This window comes from Macrobrachium nipponense, chromosome 4 (assembly GCF_015104395.2).
Source record: "Macrobrachium nipponense isolate FS-2020 chromosome 4, ASM1510439v2, whole genome shotgun sequence".
Classification (NCBI taxonomy): Eukaryota; Metazoa; Arthropoda; class Malacostraca; order Decapoda; family Palaemonidae; genus Macrobrachium; species Macrobrachium nipponense.
In genome coordinates this window covers 135,828,326-135,849,947 of record NC_061100.1, presented here as the reverse complement: position 1 = coordinate 135,849,947, position 21,622 = coordinate 135,828,326, and the positions used below count along the sequence as shown (strand labels likewise).

At 37.2% G+C, this 21,622-nt stretch overlaps 1 protein-coding gene across 1 annotated transcript in view; it reads right to left on the bottom strand.

Annotated features, from left to right (window-relative positions):
• Positions 1 to 21,622, bottom strand: part of LOC135211515 (uncharacterized) — a 39,938-nt gene that overhangs the window by 6,715 nt on the left and 11,601 nt on the right. Inside the window, exons 14-20 of the mRNA XM_064244820.1 lie at positions 16,914 to 16,973; positions 6,962 to 7,058; positions 5,958 to 6,069; positions 3,757 to 3,964; positions 2,989 to 3,092; positions 1,261 to 1,415; positions 454 to 622 (exon numbers count right to left, since the gene is read on the bottom strand). Of these exons, the coding sequence (XP_064100890.1) occupies positions 454 to 622; positions 1,261 to 1,415; positions 2,989 to 3,092; positions 3,757 to 3,964; positions 5,958 to 6,069; positions 6,962 to 7,058; positions 16,914 to 16,973 (905 nt within the window). The remainder of the gene's footprint in view (positions 1 to 453; positions 623 to 1,260; positions 1,416 to 2,988; positions 3,093 to 3,756; positions 3,965 to 5,957; positions 6,070 to 6,961; positions 7,059 to 16,913; positions 16,974 to 21,622) is intronic.

The following is a 21,622-nucleotide window of genomic DNA, read 5'->3' as shown; positions in this document are numbered from 1 at the left end:
AAGTCTCGAGATCCAACTTCAAAGAAATATGAAAGAAATCATGATGTCCAGTAGCGGGAAACGAACCCGCGATACCATAATTATGACGATAAGTTAAGGGGACGTAGTGGATATTTACATATGCATCTGGCAAAAATGACCAGTAGATTCTACACACACACACGCACACACACATATATATATATATATATATATATATATATATATATATATATATATATATATATATAAAGGTTTTTCCACGGAGGAAAATGAAAAGCTCTCTCGCCTTTCATTTTCCTCCGTGGCAAAACCTTTTCCTTTATACATATATTTATAACAACACACACACACACACACACACACACACACACACACATATAATATATATATATTATATATATATATATATATATATAGTAAAGTCATTCTAAATGATATAACAAAAAAGAAAAAAAATATATGGATGCTCACAAAGTCAGAGGAATCAGAACGAACAGAGGCGAAGTGCAGACGAGAAGCAGCTTTCTCCAGTGGGGTATCAGGCAAGCTACCCCTCCTACGATGCTCAGGGAAACGAAGTAAGAGATGCCCGGTGCCATGGTGACGACAGTGCGTCGATGGGAGGGGCAGATTTCAGACACTGGAGAGAAAGGAGGGAAGAAAGGTAGAGAAAGCAATGCTATAAGAAGTCGTGTCTGATATACGTTTCCTCGTCAAATTCAACTAATTCCTAAAAATGACTCTTTTGTAAGACAGGAAATACTGCGGTTAAGTTTTAACTGATGAAACATTATGTCCCTATTTTGACGAAATGGCGTATCCCACTTTTGTTTTCTTTATAGAACTTGGTCTTTTCAGTCAGAGTGTCTTTGTTTTTGTCGCTATAACATATAAAGAAAACTTCCGCTGCTTGTACTGTCACATTTTCAAACCAAATTTCCTCGAAAGTTGACCTAATTAGAGGCTCAGAATAATATAAAAATCTTTGAAGCCTATGTTCTCAGAATGGGGTGAAAATGGTTCCACACCAGTTCGTCAAACTAGGGACGATTATTTTTCTTTCTTGTTTACCTTTCTTGTTTACAAAATAGACTAACTTAAGTTCATACAAAGAATAAAGAGACCTTTTCTATTTATTTCTCTCTCTCCGAGTTTAATTTCAAGCTCTTTGTCCAGGTTACTGCTGACCAATATGTATTCATTTATTTAGCAAAGGAATACCGGGTCTATTTTACCCCAAATTAACCAAACATAGTTGTGAGTTAGAGATTTCCTTACACATCGTAAATGTTGGGAAATAGGTGACGATGGTGCCCATGCCGCAGAGGATCTTTGCGCAAATCACGACGGGATACCAAGGAGCTAGAGCAGTGCCCAAGGACCCTATGATGGATATCAGGCCGCCAAATTGAATCGCCCTCTTGCGACCTAACCTGTGTCGGGAACAGAAAGGTCGGCGAATAAGTGGATGGAGTAACAAGAAGAGAAATGAAGTACATTGTAACATCAGTCAGTGAACAGAGATGACAATGTCACATTTGACACTAAATTGGGGTCAATTATACCATCAGTAGGTATCTAAAGTTACTTCAGGAGCTCCTTAAATATTGTAGATTGACCTATGGTGAAAAGTGGATCAACATTGGCGAGAAAGAGATGGCAGGAGAATTCCTTAATAATAATAATAATAATAATAATAATAATAATAATAATAATGTTAAAAAATATCCACAATTATATATTAAAAATATATTTCTATGTAAAAATATATAACAAAGACTTTCGAACACCTGAACGGTGTTCCTCCTCAGGTGTTCGAAATTCTTTGTTATATATTTTTACATAGAAATATATTTTTAATTTATAATTGTGGATATTTTTTAACAATATGTTTTCACGAAACTGTGAATTTCTTAACAATAATAATAATGTCAGATATCCTCTATACCAAAATGGTTGTCTGAAAAATAACTGGGAAAGAAATTGGGTAGTGTTAAACAAAATGATAAATAATCCCGATATGAGAATAAACTCAACGTCTTCCAAGGAAATAGGCGAATGGATTATGTTTACTAATGGTCTACTACTGAGGTTGAAATTCAATATAAATCGGATAAAATGGATAACGTAAAAAACGGTAAGGATAATTGGACTGGATTAATCTCGTCAATTACATGCTGATTTCTCATGATTACGATAATGAAATTTTCTTACATCAGGACCAATTAAAAAAAGTCAAGGGTTATTATTATTATTATTATTATTATTATTATTTGGTCTATCACAGTCATCCTATTCGACTGACAGTTTTTTATAATGTGGGGTTCCGGGTTGCATCCTGCCTCCTTAGGAGTCCATCACTTTTCTCACAGTGTGTGCTGTTTCTAGGAGCACACTCTTCTGCATGAATCCTGGAGCTACTTCGGCTTCTCGTTTTTCCAGATTCCTTTGCAGGGATCTTGGGATCGTGCCTAGTGTTCCTATGATTATGGTTACAATTTCCACTGGTGTATCCCATATCCTTATTTCTGTTTTCAGGTCCTGACGCTTATCAATCTTTTCTCTCACTTTCTCTTCTACTCTGGTGTCCCATGGCATTGCGACATCAATGAGTGATACTTTCGTCTTGATTTTGTTAATCAATGTCTCGTCTGGTCTATTGGCACGTATCACCCTATCTGTTCTTATACCATAGTCCCACAGAATTATTATTATTATTATTATTATTATTATTATTATTATTATTATTATTATTATTATTTTCCCTCTCATGAACGGATTGGGAAGGCCCAAAACCGTCTTTTATCATAACTTACCGCATATTTTATTCTTCTGAAATTTCATTAAGATTTCACCATTATAATCAAGTTTATCTAATAACTAACTGGGGAATGGGGCTACGAGTCCACACCTAGGGAGATTAAAGTCCAGAGAGACATAATACGAACGCAAGAGCGAGTGTTGGCTGAAAGCCAGCTTTATCAGACTTCAAAAGTCGAACCTTACCAATCACTCAGCTGTCCGCAGTACAGGCTTCCCAGAATGGCTCCTACAGAGTACATCATCTGGTACAGGGGCCGAAGAGCTGACCTTTCACATATCAAATCCCACTGAGGAAGAAAATGATTTTTAAGTACAATTCGGTAGTGGGCTCGTAAGTGAATACCAAAAAAGAAAATACAGTTCGAATTGGAATAGACAATTTAGTAGAAAGAGGCGAAATGACGGAATGGTTCATCGCGTCATAAAGAGCAGGAAACTAATCAAAGACTGGTGAGAGCAGCAATGCTTTTAAATGTAGATCGAGTTGAACGCAAGGTGCTGGCATTTGATGACTAAAAAAATAGACAGTTTTTTCTAACCCTAATCTGTTCTCTCAGCAATCGTAAAACAGTTTCCTATGAGAACTGGTGTAAGGAAATTTGTTACTGCTGTTAATGAATGTCTCCTGCCCTTTCAAAGTAATGAAAAGTAAAGGAAATATTCGTTTGATAACAAACGAATGAAATCCTGAAAATGTAGTTGTTAAATATTCTTAATTATTACGCATCCAACTGAAGGTGGGTTGAATGACACAGCTGTTGTTGACAGTCCAACTGTTCTTAAGAGAAATTCTACCTCCGGCTGCAAGCAACTGGGTTTATGTTCCCGTTTGCTTGCTCCTTCATTATATTAATTGTCAGTTTCTCAGCAGGATCATGCAAAAGTGACGTCTCGACTTTGACAGTAATTTTGCCACAAGTACGGTAGGAGTGATCAAGACCCTTTGCATACCTCCGTTATCACCGTCGACTGGAAGAGCGAGGAGTCGTATTCCACCTCAGGGCATGAGGGAAGACCCGTGGCGTGCTTCTTCAGGCTATTCTTGTAAACACCAGAGCTCGAGACAGAGTAGTTCCCCAGAGACACGACGTTGTCCAGGCACTGGCTGGGATACCCCGTCACCTCACCCGTCCCGGCTACCCAGCTGTTGTTGTCATTCCTGAGGACGGACAATAAATTGAGGGTAGAAATGTTTGAAAGGTGTAACAGGAGGAAAACCTCGCAGCTGCGCCACGAAGCAATCTCTTTTCTTTCTGAGGCTTATTGACTCACTTCGCCTGGAACGGGCCCCTATCGCTCGCGTTCATACAGTCACTCGTCTCAAAGTCAAGAGACCGCTCCACCTTCTTTCTTCACGACGTTCGAAGCACCCACAAATATTTCTTAACCTTTAACATACCGGCAGGTGGGACATAAGCGTCCGAGGGATTCCAGGCTTCTCCAATTTCGTTTAGAGTAATAATTATATTAACAGTAGTAGTAACTTGTATTTTCATTAGATAATTGCATTATTTGATGCTCAATCAATAGAGGTCCAGTCCTCCAGGATTCACGTAATGTTAACTTCGTTTCTGGAACATGTTTCCTTTAAAATGCTTCCATATCTTGCCACATAATTATATTGACTAATTGATTGATTATGTCTGTTAAAAACTGGTGTCACAACATCTCGGTTATTGACACCGAAATAAATTTAGATAAAAGGTAGAATTAAATCTAAAATTAATTTAATATGAAAAAATCTAAAAATATATTTATATGAATAAATTTGTTCAAATATATAAACTCTTACATAGATATTCTATCATATAGTCTAAATTTTGTTGAGGAGGCCAGCCTCCCTCATAAAGATATTACAATCTTTTCCAAGAATTGTAGATAGGATAAAACTACCTCCTCTATTATATTGACTATAATTTGTTTTTTTTCCATCTGTCCATCCGCCTGTGGTGGACGAGCATGGTAACACTGCGTCCAGGGCTATAAATAGTTACGCTATGTGTAAGTTTTAGGTAAGTAAAAGGATATCTGGGTGCACATTTGCAACTGAAAAGTGTTTAATAATTTACTATATGCGAATTACACCGTTAATATTCTAAATAGGATATTATTTAAAGCCCAGGACGCAGTGTTACCATACGCAAACACCACAGGCGGATGGACAGATGGAAAAAAACAAAGTATAACAGGTTTAGAGTGAACATTATTATGAAGGTATTGAAATCAAAGTCATCTCACAGACAGAATGCCGAGACGTTTTAGCACGAAATTTTTCAGTATGAATTTCATTATGTAGATAAATTATGTATACAAAGGTGAACATGAAGACTGTAGGAGTATATCAGTAAAGTTCATTAGAGTTTACATAGTGTATTATTTTTGAAATCTTGTTTGGGTATGCAAATATTATATATAATAATAATAATTAGAGATACATTTCTGTGCCACAAAAAAATTCCAGAAAATATATATATATATATATATATATATATATATATATATATATATATATATATATATAAAATATATTAGATATAGATATATATATATATATATATATATATATATATGTGTGTGTGTGTGTGTGTGTGTGTGTGTGTGAAATGTGTGTGTGTAAATAAAGGTTTTTTTGCCACGAAGGAATAAATGAAAAAGCGAGATAGCCGAGTACTTTCGGTCCTGTTCGGACCCTTTACTGAACTTCAGAAAGGGTCCGAATAGGACCGAAAGTACTCGGCTATCTCGCTTTTTCATTTTTTCCTTCGTGGCAAAAAAACCTTTATTTATTCATAGCATCACGTTTTATATACTTCGTGATCAAGTTATTCATGTGTGTGTGTGTGTGTGTGCGTGTGTATGTGTGTAATTTCATACTATAAGATATTAACCCACAAATAAAGCCTTAGCATAAAATTCACCTACAACTTGGGAATAACTGACTCTGAAAACGAATTACTCACAATAAGTAGACCTACCCTGACCAGGATTCGCACATATACCTTTTTGTGTTGGGACCCGGATGTCTGTGACTTAATCCACTCAGCTATCAGATAACTTTGCTTTCTAACATTATTTCTTAGCTTTCTAGATTCGTGGAGGGTGGTGTGATGACCCAAGACCAGACAAAGAAAGTTTTTGTATCTTCCTCTTACCTGAAGATCTGGTCCACTGTATCTATGACGTCATCGGGCGAGGTACACCGGAACGGGACAGGGGCACTCAGCACCGTTGACCCGAGTTGCTGGATGGGACAGACGAGTTGAGCTGCGCATAACGAAAGAAATTTGGAATAGAACATCTAGTGAACATATGCATTGCGATGATTCGGAAGAATACAATAAATAAATCTACTATAATAAGGAAATTTATTCTAAAAGTTTAAGAATGAAACTGAATTCTTTGGTCTACTTCAGGGGTTCTCAAACTTTTTAACTCCACGACCCCCTTATGAAGTTTCAAATTTTCTATCGACCCCCTAGATTAGTATTTTTTAATCATTAAAAAAAAAAGAAACAATGTCAGAATCAATTTGAGTAGTATTAGTTTAGTACTTGTCATTCAGTATGATAAAAAAAGTAACACCTAGGAAGAAAATATGTTTGGAATTTTAGATGTACGATTATATGTATATTAATTCTCCGACACGTTAGTTATTCATCGACCCACTTTTGACCCCCTGACTATCCATAGACCCCCTTGGATGGTCCTACTGACCCCTGGGGGTCGATATAAACCACTTTGAGAACCCCTGGTCTACTTGGATGGCATATGGTTCAAATTCAACTCAAAGCTGATACAAAAAAGGTGGTCTGTCCTATTAGCCTCCCTTATGAACTGGGAATATTTGAAAACTGAAACAGTTGCCGGCTTTTTTAACATTTTATCATAAAACTTTGTTAATAAGTTCTCAAAATCTACTGAAATTTCTACTTGTTTGAGATCTTTTCACGGATGAACTTATGAAGCCGAAAAATACATTACTATGAGCCCAGGTCACGATTGGCTTCCATTTGAGGTAGACTAGATTGTTTGCTGGAAATGCTGAACTATATCTCTAACAGGGTCAAAATCACATTTATGTATTCATCAATAGAATTATGGTTTATCCTGTCAAAAGACTGATATCTCCGAAGACAAATTTATTGATCGTACTTACACAGAAAAGCTACCATTAAAACCATGACCTGCCATCGCCCGAAGCCAATTTCAGTGAAGACGTCCTCGATGCTGTCTGAGACGTCCATCGTTGGGACCTGTTCGTTCAACAAGAGATGGTCGTTCAACAAGAGCTATACTGAAACTAGGCCTTTTTCACATTTAACTTGTATAATTTTCGTACAGCAAGAGACAAAGTAGAGCTTGGGTCCCCAACCCCTTCTTTTAGTCTCTGGTATTTTTACGCATAAAAAAGTTTACTATTATTATTATTATTATTATTATTATTATTATTATTATTATTATTATTATTATTATTATTATTATTATTATTATTCAGAAGATGAGCCCTATTCATATGGAAAAAGCCCATTTGAAATTCAAGCCTCCAAAGAACATATTGCTCATTAGGAAGTAAGAGAAGGTAAAGGAAAATGCAGAAAGAAGAGATCTCACTTATAAAGAAAAAAAAAGTAAGTTAATAAACGGATAAAAATGTATTAAAATGCAAGGAGAATTGCCTTATGGCAGTAACGCACTGAATCTTCGCTGGAACTTTGGAAGTTCCAGTTGCACGACATCCTCAGAGAGATGTTCCACAGCCCAACGGTGTGAGGAATAAAGGACCTCAGGAACTGAGAAGTTCGACAGCGAGGCACATTTATGCCATAGTGGTGCTGCTGTTCAGCGAATCTGGTAGCACTCGGCAGGACAAGGGGACCAGGGACCAATTCTAGTACTAAAAGGGCCAATGTCACAAAATGGCCGATTGTAGTTAAGACCTTCACTGAACAATGAATTTATCTCTGTTTCAGTGCTATAATGGCCAATGTTATAAGATAAGCAATCACCCACCCCCCTCAAAAAAAAAAAGCTTTCGTTTGCTGTACTTACCTGAATTTTATTAAAGGAAGCAATATTTAAAATGCGTTTTTCTGAAAACATGGTTTTATGACATTGGCCCTTCTAGTTTTCAGCCCTAGAATTGTGAATGTGAAAGATCTCTATTAGAATACTTAGGAAAAAGTAGTGGCATATTTTCTTAGGTTCAATCATCACTTGAAATTATTCACATCCGTGAATGAAAATTTTTACGTCAATGAAGTGAGTAAAGTCGTCATTCTGCCCGAAACATTTCTGAAAGCTGAAAAAAGAATTTTCATTAATTTGGATATGCAGCATCTAAGTTCATCGGCAGCAATAACCGAAGAATCTGAAAAAAAAAAAAATTAAAACATTTCCTTCATTCATCCTGGGATTTGTAGAACTCCCACTTTCACAGTTAAAGCGTATTTTCTATATTTTTTTTACGATGATATCTACCGTTGAAATCAACGTAATAAATTCACGTTGACCAGACCTGAAGGAAAGAAATTGAGCTGGGAAACGCAAGGGAAAGCAGAGTTCGTGATTTTGCAGAAGTCTGTTGTAAGAAAATTGAAGAAATTGCAGTGATATTGCTCGTGGTACAGGATATAGTAAGCTGCATCACAAGTGCGAGCGTTTCAGTTACATGAATGAATATGACATTTAGAAGGTAATGACCCTGAATACCAAAATGAATAGGCTAATAACCCCTCTGTTTACGGTAGCAAAAAGCAAACACAATGAGAACCTTTCGTATCATAGACAAAATGATTGGTGAATAAATATAGTAACAAAATGCGATAAATCAGCAAACTCGATTCTGTTGTCTGTGGACTTTCGTTAGGAAATAAATGTCAAACGGACTTATCACTTTCTATGGTGCAGTACAAGAGAGATGTACTACCATGGCCACCCTCAAGTAGGGGCAAGGGGTGGGGGGCACTCTCCCAGCCCCACCCTGAAATCCTGGGAAAAAGATGTCTACTTATATATTAATTACATTTATTACATTTAACTACATCACTTTGTTTTCCTACCATTCTACAGCATATTCTTTCAGTTTAAGTGAATTAAAAGTATCCTTATTATGGTATTGTATAACATTTGTATGCAGTATATAACTGCGTTATACTTTCAAGAAAGGTTTGATTTCAGTTGAATAGTATATGAATTCTTTATTGCATTTTGTTTCACTAAATTACTGGCATGGCGATTCCATTTCATATAATATCAGTGGCGTAGCTAAGGGTGGGCATGGGCGAGTACGTGCCCAGCCACGAGAATCCTGTGCCCACCCACTGGCCAAGGGCCCACTAAGAAGAAAATTAAAGAAAATTGTCACTTCATAGTAGTGGCGTAACTAAGGGTGGGCATGGGCGGGCACGTGCCCAGCCACGAGATCCTGTGCCAAGCCAAGTGCCCACCCACTGGCCACGGGCCCAATAAGAAGAAAATTAAAGAATATCGTCACTTCATAAAGTCACTAGGGCAAATAGGTTTGGTGACATGTACACAGAAACTGGCTCAGAGAGGGCATAGAGAAGAAGAGACGACGACCTAAGCAATGTCAGGCAAATTTTAAAATGAGTTGCCAGTCATGATCCAATTGTAAAAGATCGGTTAGACGGTGGACCAAAAAATGCCCAGTACACATGCTCAGAGATACAAAATGAAATATTTAGCTGAGAGGATTAGGACAGAAATTGTAAATGAAGTGAAGGGAGCCAAATTTTTCTCCATAATAGCTGATAAAACTATGGATGTATCTAAAACTGAGCAATTATCCCTCATTATCAGGTTCTATTACAAAGAAGTCCTCTATATGAGAGTTTCTTAGACTTTAAAGCTGCTTCTCAACTTGATGCAAATACACTAACTCACGCAATACGTAAAAAGACATGAAATTGATTTCAAGGCCAATTTAGTTGGTCAAGGTTATGATGGTGCCTTAGTTATGAGTGGCTGACACAAAGGTGTTGCAGCACGCATTAAACAAGAGGCACCATTTGCTTTCAATGTACACTGTCATGCCCATCGTCTAAATCTAGTTCTTGTCGACGTCATCAGATCTTTACCTGACGCTTTACAATTTTTCTCATTGTTGGAAAAACTGTATGTATTCATTAGTGGTTCTTATGCTCATGCAAAGTGGATAGATGTACAAAAGGAACCGTATCCCAATGAGCAAAGAAGAGAGCTAAAGCGACTCTCAGATGCCCGATGGTCTTGCAGGTAAGATGCTTGCAAAATAATTAGAGATAGGTTGTCTGCTGTGGTACGTGTTCTGGAAGATTTAGCAGATGACTTCAATGCAGATGGGGCTATTGACGCAAATAAATGCTAATTTTGTTATGTGGTTAGTTATCATGGCATATACTTGGTAAGATAAATCAATTATCAAATTTGCTACAGTCAGGTAACCTTAACTTGGTAAAAGCTGTAGGATTAATTGAACAGTTCAGCTGGAAGAGACGCATTCAGATCCATCTTCTTTTGATCCTTTGGGGGATGAGGTGGACAAGAGTTCAACAGCTCATGGTTTTGATACTTCAGAGTGTAGACCATCAAGGAAACGTAGAATTTCTACAAAATTGCAGGAATTTGTTATTGGAAAACAGTCAGGAAGAACACAGGCACTTTGACCACAGTGTAAAGGATTCAGCACGAATTCACTTTTTTTACCCTATTGTAGACCATATGTTGTCAGCAATGAAAAGGCGGCTTCAGTAATGAAACCCGCACACTTATGAAAGCATTACAGTCACTTAACCCACAAAGTACGGAATTCTTATCTTTCGAGAAAATGTGTGGACTTATTCATGCCCATAATACTAACACTGATGATCTCAAACATGAGCTGTATTATGCAAAACGCATGTTAGAAGGACGCCACAAGGCCTTTCAGTAAGGGACACTGAAAGGCCCAAATCATTGTTGGACTTACTGAAAATTCTTAATCCATATGAGGAGGCATTTCCTGAATTCTACAGATTAGCCAAAATTTCTGTTAACTGTTACCTGTGTCGTCAGCTTCAGCAGAGAGAAGCTTCTCTGCTCTGAAATTAATGAAGACTTCTCTCAGAAATGCAAAGGGCAATGACAGATTAAGTAATCTTGCTGTGCTATCAATTGAAAGTATGCGAGTTAAAAGACTAGATTAAGAGGAATTTGTAGATAGGTTTGCAGAAAATCACAGGAACAGGAGAATATTGTTAAAATAAGTCATGTCGCAGTAGTCTGCTGCTTCGTCACGTATAATGCATAGCAAGTAATTTTTTTAAATTTTGTTACTTTCAATATATATATATATATATATATATATATATATATATATATATATATATATATATATATGTTCTTGTATTTCCATGCTTATGTTTTACAATTTCTATACGCACAGGAATTAATGTGTTTTGCATAGCTCGCTTTATGTTTTACAGTTTCACATGTGTAATTCCTATTCTGTAATTACGTATAATTATAATGTACCTAATTTACTGTACATCTCTGTTTTACTTGATACAATATAACAGAATCACAGATACCTGTATAATGCCTGAATATCCACCGCCGGTCTCAGAATATGCCCTAATACCCTTCTCATGCCCTAATACCCTTCTCATGTGGCTTCAGAATGCCCCTGAAAGTGGCCACATTTCAAAATTTTCCCCGGGCCCGGGGGGTGGGGGGGGCCCGCTCACACCCCACCCCCGAACACCCCAGTTGTATAGGCTTGCTCCGCTCGCTTATTGTTTGGAGGAATAATCTTATCATTCCTCCAAAGCCTAGTGGCCCCCCCCCCCAATATTCAGCTGTGCCCGCAAGGTGCCCACCCACTGACAGTAGCTATGCCACTGTATAATATGTATATATGTAATAATATAATTCAGTGCTTTATAATTGCCGTGGAAATGACATAAAATTCAGTGCTTTATAGTTGCCGTGGAATGCAAAGTATCCAACCCTTGGGAAAGGATAGAACACCACGTTACATTGCTTTGCAACGTGTTTTCATCCGACACCTGAATGGGATAGGGCGACTTTGTCTCGTCTATTGATTTGCTAGAAAGTAAAAAGGCCGACTCTTCTGTTGTTCTGTGAAAGAAAACAGGAAGCTTCCACAAATATTCAGACACGATGAAAGTCATTCTGTAACATTTTAGGCAATAATACAAACAAGAAAGAACATGAAACCTGCAGTCAATTGGAAGCAAGTAAGTGGGAGAAAAAAAAATTGAATGACGAGCAAGAAATATTCTTCACTATAGAAGTAACGGAGAGAAACGTAGGAAGACTTTCTCGCCCACAAAGCCCTAGCTGAGATGGCACTGACCTTCCTCCGTAACGTCCTGACGCCAACAGAGGGGAATCTCTGTCCCATAGCTTATATATATTTATATATATATAAAACCTTGGCCTGACCCCAAGCTTCTAATTGCAAACAATGGCCTCGGTCAGACTGTTGGCGCGCTGTGTTCGAACAAAGGAGCGATGATCTGGCATTTTCTACAGCTTTAAAGAAGAAGAATCCTGCTTCCCCTTTGCTCTTCTTTCTATCATTCAGTCAGATTGATCCAGTTCTTTCTCTTTCTTTCTAGAAACAGAGACTGAATTTGCTCGAGATATGAGAATGGAATTCATCTTGCAAAATGAACTCAAGATCAAGAATGGCAAAAGTCTCCGACGTCATTGTCGGATGGGGGCAAAAATACTTGAGGTCTTAATGCCCAAGTTCAGAACTTTGTTTGTTTATGATAGAGGGACCTATCTAGTTATGACGAAGTAAGGTTCGAATCTCAATGTTCAGTCTAAATTATATGTTCATGTGTAAATATACTACACACACACCTCTATATATATATATATATATGTGAATAATTATCACATCGAACCGTGTTTCATTTATATATCATTCGAGCTACAAATGTCCTTTAATATCTAAATTCGCTCTACCTCGGAATTCATATATTTTCATATATGTACCGAAGGGGAATTTTTTAGTTGATAATAATTTCGTCCCCCCATGGGATCGAACCACAGTCCAAGTGGAAGGACCGAAATCAGGACAGACAGTGACGCTATCCAAACAGCCAACAGAGACACTAATAAGTTTATATCGATTCTGACCTTACAAATCACCCTCGAACTCAGTGCTTTCGTAATTAGCGTCTCTGTTGGCTGTTTGGATAGCGTCACTGTCTGTCCTGATTTCGTTCCCGTCCACTTGGACGGTGGTTCGATCCCATGGGGGGGACGAAATTATTATCAACTAAAAATTCTCCTTCGGTACATATATGAAAATATATCAATTCCGAGGTCGAGCGAATTTAGATATTAAAGGACATTTGTAGCTCGAATGATATATATATATATATATATATATATATATATATTATGAGTGATATCACATTACCGTGATTCATGTACATACATCGAGCTACAATGTCCTTTAATATCTATTTCGTTCTACCTCGGAATTAATATATTTTCATATATGTTAACCGAAGGGGAATTTTTTAGTCGATAAGAAATTTGTTGGCTTAGGGGCGCGAACCATCGAACCCAACAAATTCAGGAAGCATTGTGGTGTGGTTTAAAGCTTCACTGTGCGTCCTGGATTTGTTTGGTTCGATGGTTCGCACCCGTGAGCCGACAAATTTCTTAGAGTAAAAAAATTCTCCTTCGGTAACATATATGGAAATATATTACTAATTCGAGGTAGATATATGGAAATATATTACATAATTCCGAGGTAGAACGAATTATATATTTAAGACATTTGTAGTTCGATGTATAAATATATATATATATATATATATATATATATATATATATATATATATATATATATATATATATATATATATATATAAAAGGTATGGCTGAAGATAGGAGGAAAATGTATGAGTGAATGTCATTTACATAGTAATTGCAAATTGAATGATTAGATCCCACATGAAATTACCATAATTTGAAAAGTATTTCCAGAATTGCATGAAATATTTTGGTAGCTGTCTTTGTTTACTTAGAATTTCCGTGTTTTTATAAAAACAATAGAAAGGGTTAAATCATTGATTCTAGAATTATTTAGAATAGAAAACGATCCGTTTTGTCTGTTCTATTTCAATTTGAGCCTTGACTGAAAAAGTATGCATAAACAAGGTGTGCTCCGACCTCCAGCGTACACGGGACGAGCGCAATATTTTCCCCTCACGCATAAGTTGTAAACATTATATTCCTTACTTAACGTGAATCAAAACGTGCTAAAATCTACGGTCAAATAGGGAGAGCCTTGTTTCACCAACGAAAATTAGAAATAAATACGCTATATTTAATTAGAAATAACTGTTCTGTACTCATTCTAATAAATCAATCATAAATATCCTATCCTAAAATTCCCGAATCTCTAACTCAACGCAAAACACCTTTTTCTGACCTTTTTAGGCTTTTCTATGGACCTTTCCTACCAGTACCCCCTACTCCCAACAACAAGAAAGTAGTTTGTAGGCTTACTCTCCGAGTATGTAAAAAAATCAGTCCCATCGTTGACTGAAAAGCCTAAAATTTAGATTCATGAAACTCTTATATAACTCGCACTTAAGTAAAGGTAACACCAAGAATTACATTCACTTCGTTAGAGTTTGTTTCAGGTGCTTTTCTGACGTCTGAGGAGGATTGGGTCAAGGGAAAATGGAGTTGTAATTAAATCAGTATTTAATTCGAACCTCAGCTGATACCAAACATGTCTAGAGTCTGACGCTACCCTGACACCAATCAAGCATAATTTGACTTTTTACTCAGGTTACATCATGAACATTGTTCTTTTTTTGCCCTGTTGGAAAAATGAAGAAATATGTAGAATTAGTCTGATATTTTATTCCTTGAGGCCTGTCCACACTAGGAAACGCTGTTGGCAAACATTTTTACCGCATATTTGTTTCCCATCCAGAATGGAAACCATGTAGTGTTTCTGTGTGTATTTGTATTTATACACATGTATAATCTATGCATATGTTTATGTATATGTATACCTATATATACAAACATGTACAATGTATATGTATATATATATATATATTTATGTAAAATTATGTATGTATTTTATATATGTATGTATCCATTTTCAGCTCCGCCAGATGCAAGTCACCATGACACGTTCCTTTTTCTAAATACTTTCTCGCCCATCTCTTTTTCTTTCTTTTATCCCACCTCGCGCGCATTAATATAGCCAAGTAAAATACAGAGGCTACTGCACTGACAATCAGTCTGACGACAACTGAGGTCTCGACAGGAAACGTTGCTTGCAAACAGTTTGCAAACAATGTTTCCTAATGTGTACAGGCCTTTACTTGCCTGACCCAAAAAGAATGAAACATAGTTAGGTCGGTTGTTGTTTTTTTTATAGATACTAAGGCCTGTCCACACCAGGAAACATTGTTTGCAAACGATGTTTCCTAACGTGGACAGGTCTTAAGTTAAATAAAAAAGAAATGTTTTCGCCAACTATATTCTTGAGCGAATCGATATGAAGCATTTGCTTTTTAAATTTTTCAAAGAGATATGGTAATTAAAATGTCAACCGTATATCTAAAGTAGTAAGAATAATTTCAGTAATGTGTTTCCGGAAAGAAATTCCACGAGTAAATTTGATTTTGTATTATATACATTAGAATACAAACTGACAGTCGCTGTTACGTAATTTCGTTGATTCCAAAATGTAATTGATTGTTAGGGACGCAACCAACGCACACTCAAAGGCGCTTGCATAAATAAAGTACATACACATACATCAATTAGAACATGACATGAACATTTTCGGTCACAGAATTACCACATAGGTTTAATAATAATTTTCTATCGAAGGTTCATCCTATCTCGATTTTCGCTGCCTGATTCCTCTATCTTTTTTTGTCACTCTGCTCATTGTGCGGTTAAAATTTTACACTAATTTCTGATTAAAGCAAAAAAGATCATCCCCGTACTTTCTTTAGTCTTGGTCTCTTTCTCTACAACAACTCAGAAATGAACGCTCATCTTAATGAACGCTCATCTTATGTTTCCTATGTTCCCTCCCTTGCTAATCTTGTTACAGATTGATCTCTTTTCAACATTTACTCCTCTTTTAACCAGAATTGCCTGTTTTCTTCTTACTACACAAGGCAACACATTAATCAGCATTCATCTACCTACAACTACTTCTTTCATATTATTAGCGTTCATTTGTTTATGACTTTTTGAGAAATAACGACAGTAAAGTTCTTATAGGTAAGATAATACTTGAAAACGTTAACTGCGGTAACAATAGTATTAACAGAAATATTTTTATCTAAACATTTTCCTTAGATACGAGATCTGTCCAGAGATAGCCGGCTGACCCGGCTCAAACTGGCTTGCCATGGCAAGGAGATGGTAACAATACTTGGTTGCGTAATTTTTTTTTTTGTATTATTAGCAACAGTGATGTCGCACTTATCATCCCACTCCTACTTCTTCTTCTTTTTCTTTCATAACTGCCCCTCTAATTTCTACCCAGTCGGTTTACATGGATGGTCACGACCCGCCCCAGTTTCCAAGGAAGGTTTTACGTGCCACTGGTCTTGCTGCTACAGTTTTGTAAGCGTGCTGATTGAAGCGTCATTCGTGGTTATGACATTGTTATGACATTTACCATTGTATCATATAACTAAAGCTTTAATGGATCAATAGGCCCAAGGTAAAGAGAGGATAGGACTACACTTCATGCCCTCGTAGGCCTATGTTTGGACCGAGTGCATTATATCCCAGATAACAATTCAAATAGTATTAACCATGACAGAGTATAAAGTATTAGAAGACTAAGAGTAGGAGCAACTGCAGCATTAGCTTTCTTTATACTAAATTCACAGTGTTATGCAACAGGTTTGGTTGTCTCTAGGGATTACAAAGATCTTAATTGGAAACTTTTCAGTGGTCCGAGAATCATTTTGAAGACAACACTTACAAGTAAGGGCACAGTTTTTAAAATTATATTGAATTACCCGACAGGATTTGTTTTCATGGTAATGATACAAAATACTAATAAATAAAACGTCTTTAAAACAACTTACCTCCCACTGAGACGAAGTGAGGTACAGAAACGACATCTTGTCGGGGGAGTCTTGGAGTTTCTAAAGATCAATATTGGTTTGAGTAATATGAGCCTAGAAATAGCGGATCTATTCAAATGGCCGTCATCTCTCAGAATGATACCATACACTTCTTGTCCGAGTTTAAAGATTATTTTGATCTAAATCACGTGATGTAATTGGGAGTGTCTAGATAATAAGTGAATTATGCAATAGGCAGTCAAGAGGTAATTAAGATATGGTTCCTTACATCAGTAAAGGTAAAAAAAGAAAGAAAGAAAAAATTCTGAGATATGATACGATGAGTATAAACTTGATTCTTTCCAGGATCACACTCCTTTTACGGCCATGATTTTACCACATTTCTGTTACATTAGTCGAAAATTTGATCGTATTTTCGTATTACAATATGCTACCTGTATACCAGAAATGAATACTTTGATAATAATATTGCTTACGTAAAATGAGTAACGAAATGGATCTAATAACAATTTTTAGTGGAATAAAGAATTTTGACTTAGACTTTTAATTGCTTTGTTATTTCAGATATTTTAGACCATAAGAAGTTGAAAACATATTTTTCAATTTGATCGCTATATATATATATATATATATATATATATAATATATATATATATATTAGATGATAATAGCTATTAGCTCGCTCCAATTGACGTGGGATACAGAACACGGGAAACAGACGAAGGAAGAGAGTTCATTGGTCTAGTAATTGACGAGTACTCTTGCATAACTTTCATTTATTTAATGAATATACTTATAAATGCAATCTACGCCTCGCCTCTGCCTCAGAATAAACAGGAGTGTATGAGTGCATCTTGGTTTTTCCAAATAGATTATAGATTTGAAATATTCTGAACATTTCGAACTGTAGAAACGCTCTCTCTCTCTTCTCTCTCTCTCTCTCGTCTCTCTCTCTCTCTCTCCCCCCCCCCCCACTCTCTCTGCTCTCTCTCTCTTGTGTACGATCCCATTTGTCATAAATGAAATTGTCACTTGAGGAAGAAATACGCTGAAAATTATTTGCGGTTCGCTGTATCTCATACGAAATAACTATTGTCTGTTTTACAAAGTGAGCCCCAAACCACACACTTTCCCCACCTCCCTCCCGAACCCCCCACCGCATCACGCGCACACACACGTCAGTCTAGACAACAACATCGATTACGTAATCTTGTTGAGTGTAAGCGTGAATTCAAGTCAGGGTTTTTTCTGTCTCCTTTATGTTAATGTTCCTATTCCCCCGCCCCCCCCCCCCTCTCTCTCTCTCTCTCTGTCTCTCTCTTTTAGGCCTAAAAAGGGCTTTAGGCTTTTTTGACTTCTCTGATAATGTTCGCTCTCTCTCTCTCTCTCTCTCTCTCTCTCTCTCTCCTAAGGCCTGAAAATGACTTTAGGCTTTTCTGACATCTACTCTGATAATGTTCTCTCTCTCTCTCTCTCTCTCTCTCTCTCTCTCTCTCTCTCAATTTCCACAATCTCTTAAGGCCTGAAAATGACTTTAGGCTTTTCTGATATCTACTCTGACAATGTCTCTCTCTCTCTCTCTCTCTCTCTCTCTCTCTCTCTCTCAAATCAATTTCCACTATCTCTTAAGGCCTGAAAATGACTTTAGGCTTTTCTGATATCTACTCTGACAATGTTCTCTCTCTCTCTCTCTCTCTCTCTCTCTCCTTGTAAATTCCCTAACTCTGTGTGTTGCTTTGTTTGTTCAAATCGTCTTGCAATGTTTCAAGACGTTTGTTGGGACGAGCTGAGTCTTCAGATATAGAGTGAGCGGCTAAATTGCACCGCGTTGCAGAGGGTTACGTAAAGCAGTTGCCAAGCTGACCATAGAGCAACAATAAGATTTACGTTGTCCTTAAGAAAAGGCAATAAGGAAGAAGGGCGCGTTCTGGGAGTCCTTTCTTGGGAAGTCCTGAACTTCGCGAAAAGTCCTTGAAAGTTGTTATAAGTGTCTTCTCGGAATCCCAGAGAAAACAGAACTATCTTTTCTTTAACTGTTTTTTCTTGTTATGATCATCAAATCAAACGGATTGCTTCGCTGATTGAGTGATTGTCTCACGAATTTTTGAAGTCAAAGGGATTTAGTTTTAATTATTCTATTTATAATTTTTTTTCCCGTTAACATTTCAAACGGAAGTTTAGCCAATTATTTTGATGCGTTACATCACTCCATTTTTTCGACGTTTCTAGATAAAGCGAATTTGAAAACAAGTGGCTTATGATTTATGTGCTTTAATTAACCTATTGAGTTAGGTTTTTAAAGCTTACAAGTCTTTATCGTTGTTATACCTCAAATCAACACTTTAGTAACATTGAATTTTGCTACCTCCTCAATCACTCTCGCACAACACTTAATTTTTAGACCAATACAACTTTTAATTTACTGAAAGTCCTTTAATCATTCACCTTAGTTGCACATTGACGTTAAGTAAGTGATATAAGAGGTTTGGAGAGGGTAAGGAGGAATGCACACCACACGGGACTAGTCTAATGAGTGATTGGAGCAATTTGGGTACAGCTCAATAAAACTTCCCTGCTCAGCTTCTGTTGTGTCTTCATTATGCAATTCATTTTGTTGCTATTGTTGTTGTATCTTCATCATGCAAATTCTTTTTTGTTCCTTCATTATATGCAAATTATTTTGTTTTGTTTTCATTATATGCAAATCATTTTGTTGTTTTTCATTATATGCAAATTATTTTGTTGTTTCTTCATTATATACAAATTATTTTGGAGATGTTACTTCATTATGCAAATTATTTTGGTGATGATTTTTTCGTTATGCAAATTATTTAGTTGTTTCTTCGTAATGCAAAATATTTGTTGCTTTGTCATTCTGTTAATTATTTTGTCGTGGCGTAATTACTTGTTATTCGTTGGAGGGACAGTCTGCTACTTTTTATGTGTGGGGGTGGATTATAGGGGATAACAGCCGCCACTTGAAAGTAGTCGTGTTATAGGACTCGCGGTGAAGCAGAAGTTACGCTTAAGAAATAGATGTGTGACGGACTCATTTGGCGGGTGTTACGTAGACCCATACAGGGAAGGAAGTTCTCTCTCCTTTTCTCTCAAAGGAGTCATTTCTTACTAAACACTATTTTGTAGGACTGAATAATTTTTTTTTGAACGGTTCTGCCGAAGAAAGATAACGTCTGGAGAATTTATTAGATAATATTGTGAATATTTCACACCCTGGCTGGAGGTTTAAACATAGGGCCTACACCAGACTCATATCAACCCTGCATCTGATGTCTAGACCAGTCTCTTACGACGCTCCTGTTCGGCTGTTGATAAGCCAATCACAGGGCTGGAAACTCTCAGTCTCTCTAGAGAGTTCTCATAGGCAGGTTATATATTCCACTTCTCCTGAGGGATACGTCTTTCAAAAGTATCCCCCAGGAGAGGTGGAAGTGGAACATACATTCTGCCCATATGAACTCTCTCAAGAGACTGAGTGTTTCCAGCCCTGTGATTGGCTTATTTACAGCCAATCAGGAGCGTCGTAAGGGACTGGTCTAGACATCAGATGCACGGTTAATGTGAAACTACTGTAGCGATACACTGGCCACGTGTCTTAGGCACTGGGACTTGTACCCTACTGGCTGTCGGCTTAAGAAACAGGGGATCAGAGCTTCATCATCGAAATTGCACAAATCTAGGAAATTTTTCACAAAACGACGTCACAGTCTGATGAATATAAATGCTCACCTAATGTTTTTGTTTTTTGTTTGTATGGTGTTTTTACGTTGCATGGAACTAGGGGTTTATTCAGCAACGGGACCAACGGCTTTACGTGACTTCCGAACCACGTCGAGAGTGAACTTCTGTCACCAGAAATACACATCTCTCACTCCTCAATGGAATGGCCGAGAATCGAACCCGCGACCACTGAGGTGAGAAGCAAACACCAAACCAACCACGCCACTGAAGCGCTTAAGCTCACCTAATGACTATGAAGTGACGATTTTCTTTCATTTTCTTCTTAGTGGGTGGGCACCTGGGTGGGCACAGGACTCTCGTGGCTGGGCACGTGCCCGCCCATGCACACCCTTCGCTACGCCACTGCTCGCACGTCAGCCATTGGCACAGAATAACTGCGCCCCCATCAGGCACATTGGAATTCTTAATATCCCTCTCCTACAGACGGCTGACTTCAAGTGGAATGGAAGGAAATGAATCTATTCTTATAATATTTTTCTATTCTAATGTCATATTTTATCAATCCACTGTACATTGGTCGGAGGGTGCTGCTAAGTTCATTTACAATACCGTCTACAGTTTGCCACGCAAAGCAGTTTCAAGAATATCCATTAAGAAGGACTGAGCTGGACGTATCATAAATTCAGAGAGAGAGAGAGAGAGAGAGAGAGAGAGAGAGAGAGAGAGAGAGAGAGAGAGAGAGAGAGAGAGTTCTGAAGCAGTAAAATGCAAGACAGAACTAAAATAGAAAGAACCAGTCTTTGAGAAATCAGTGCCTTTGTTCTTGAAGGGCATAAAAATGCTTGTGTGACAATATTGGGAGCTTTTCTCTTGGTCTTTATTTCATCTCTTACTATCTTCTTTTCGTTAAAGCGCTTCCAAATTAGTCATTATAAGTTCATAACAAAATTAGCGCTCGATTTTTCCAATATCTCTTCGGATATTCTCATACGTATTTCATATTTCACAGT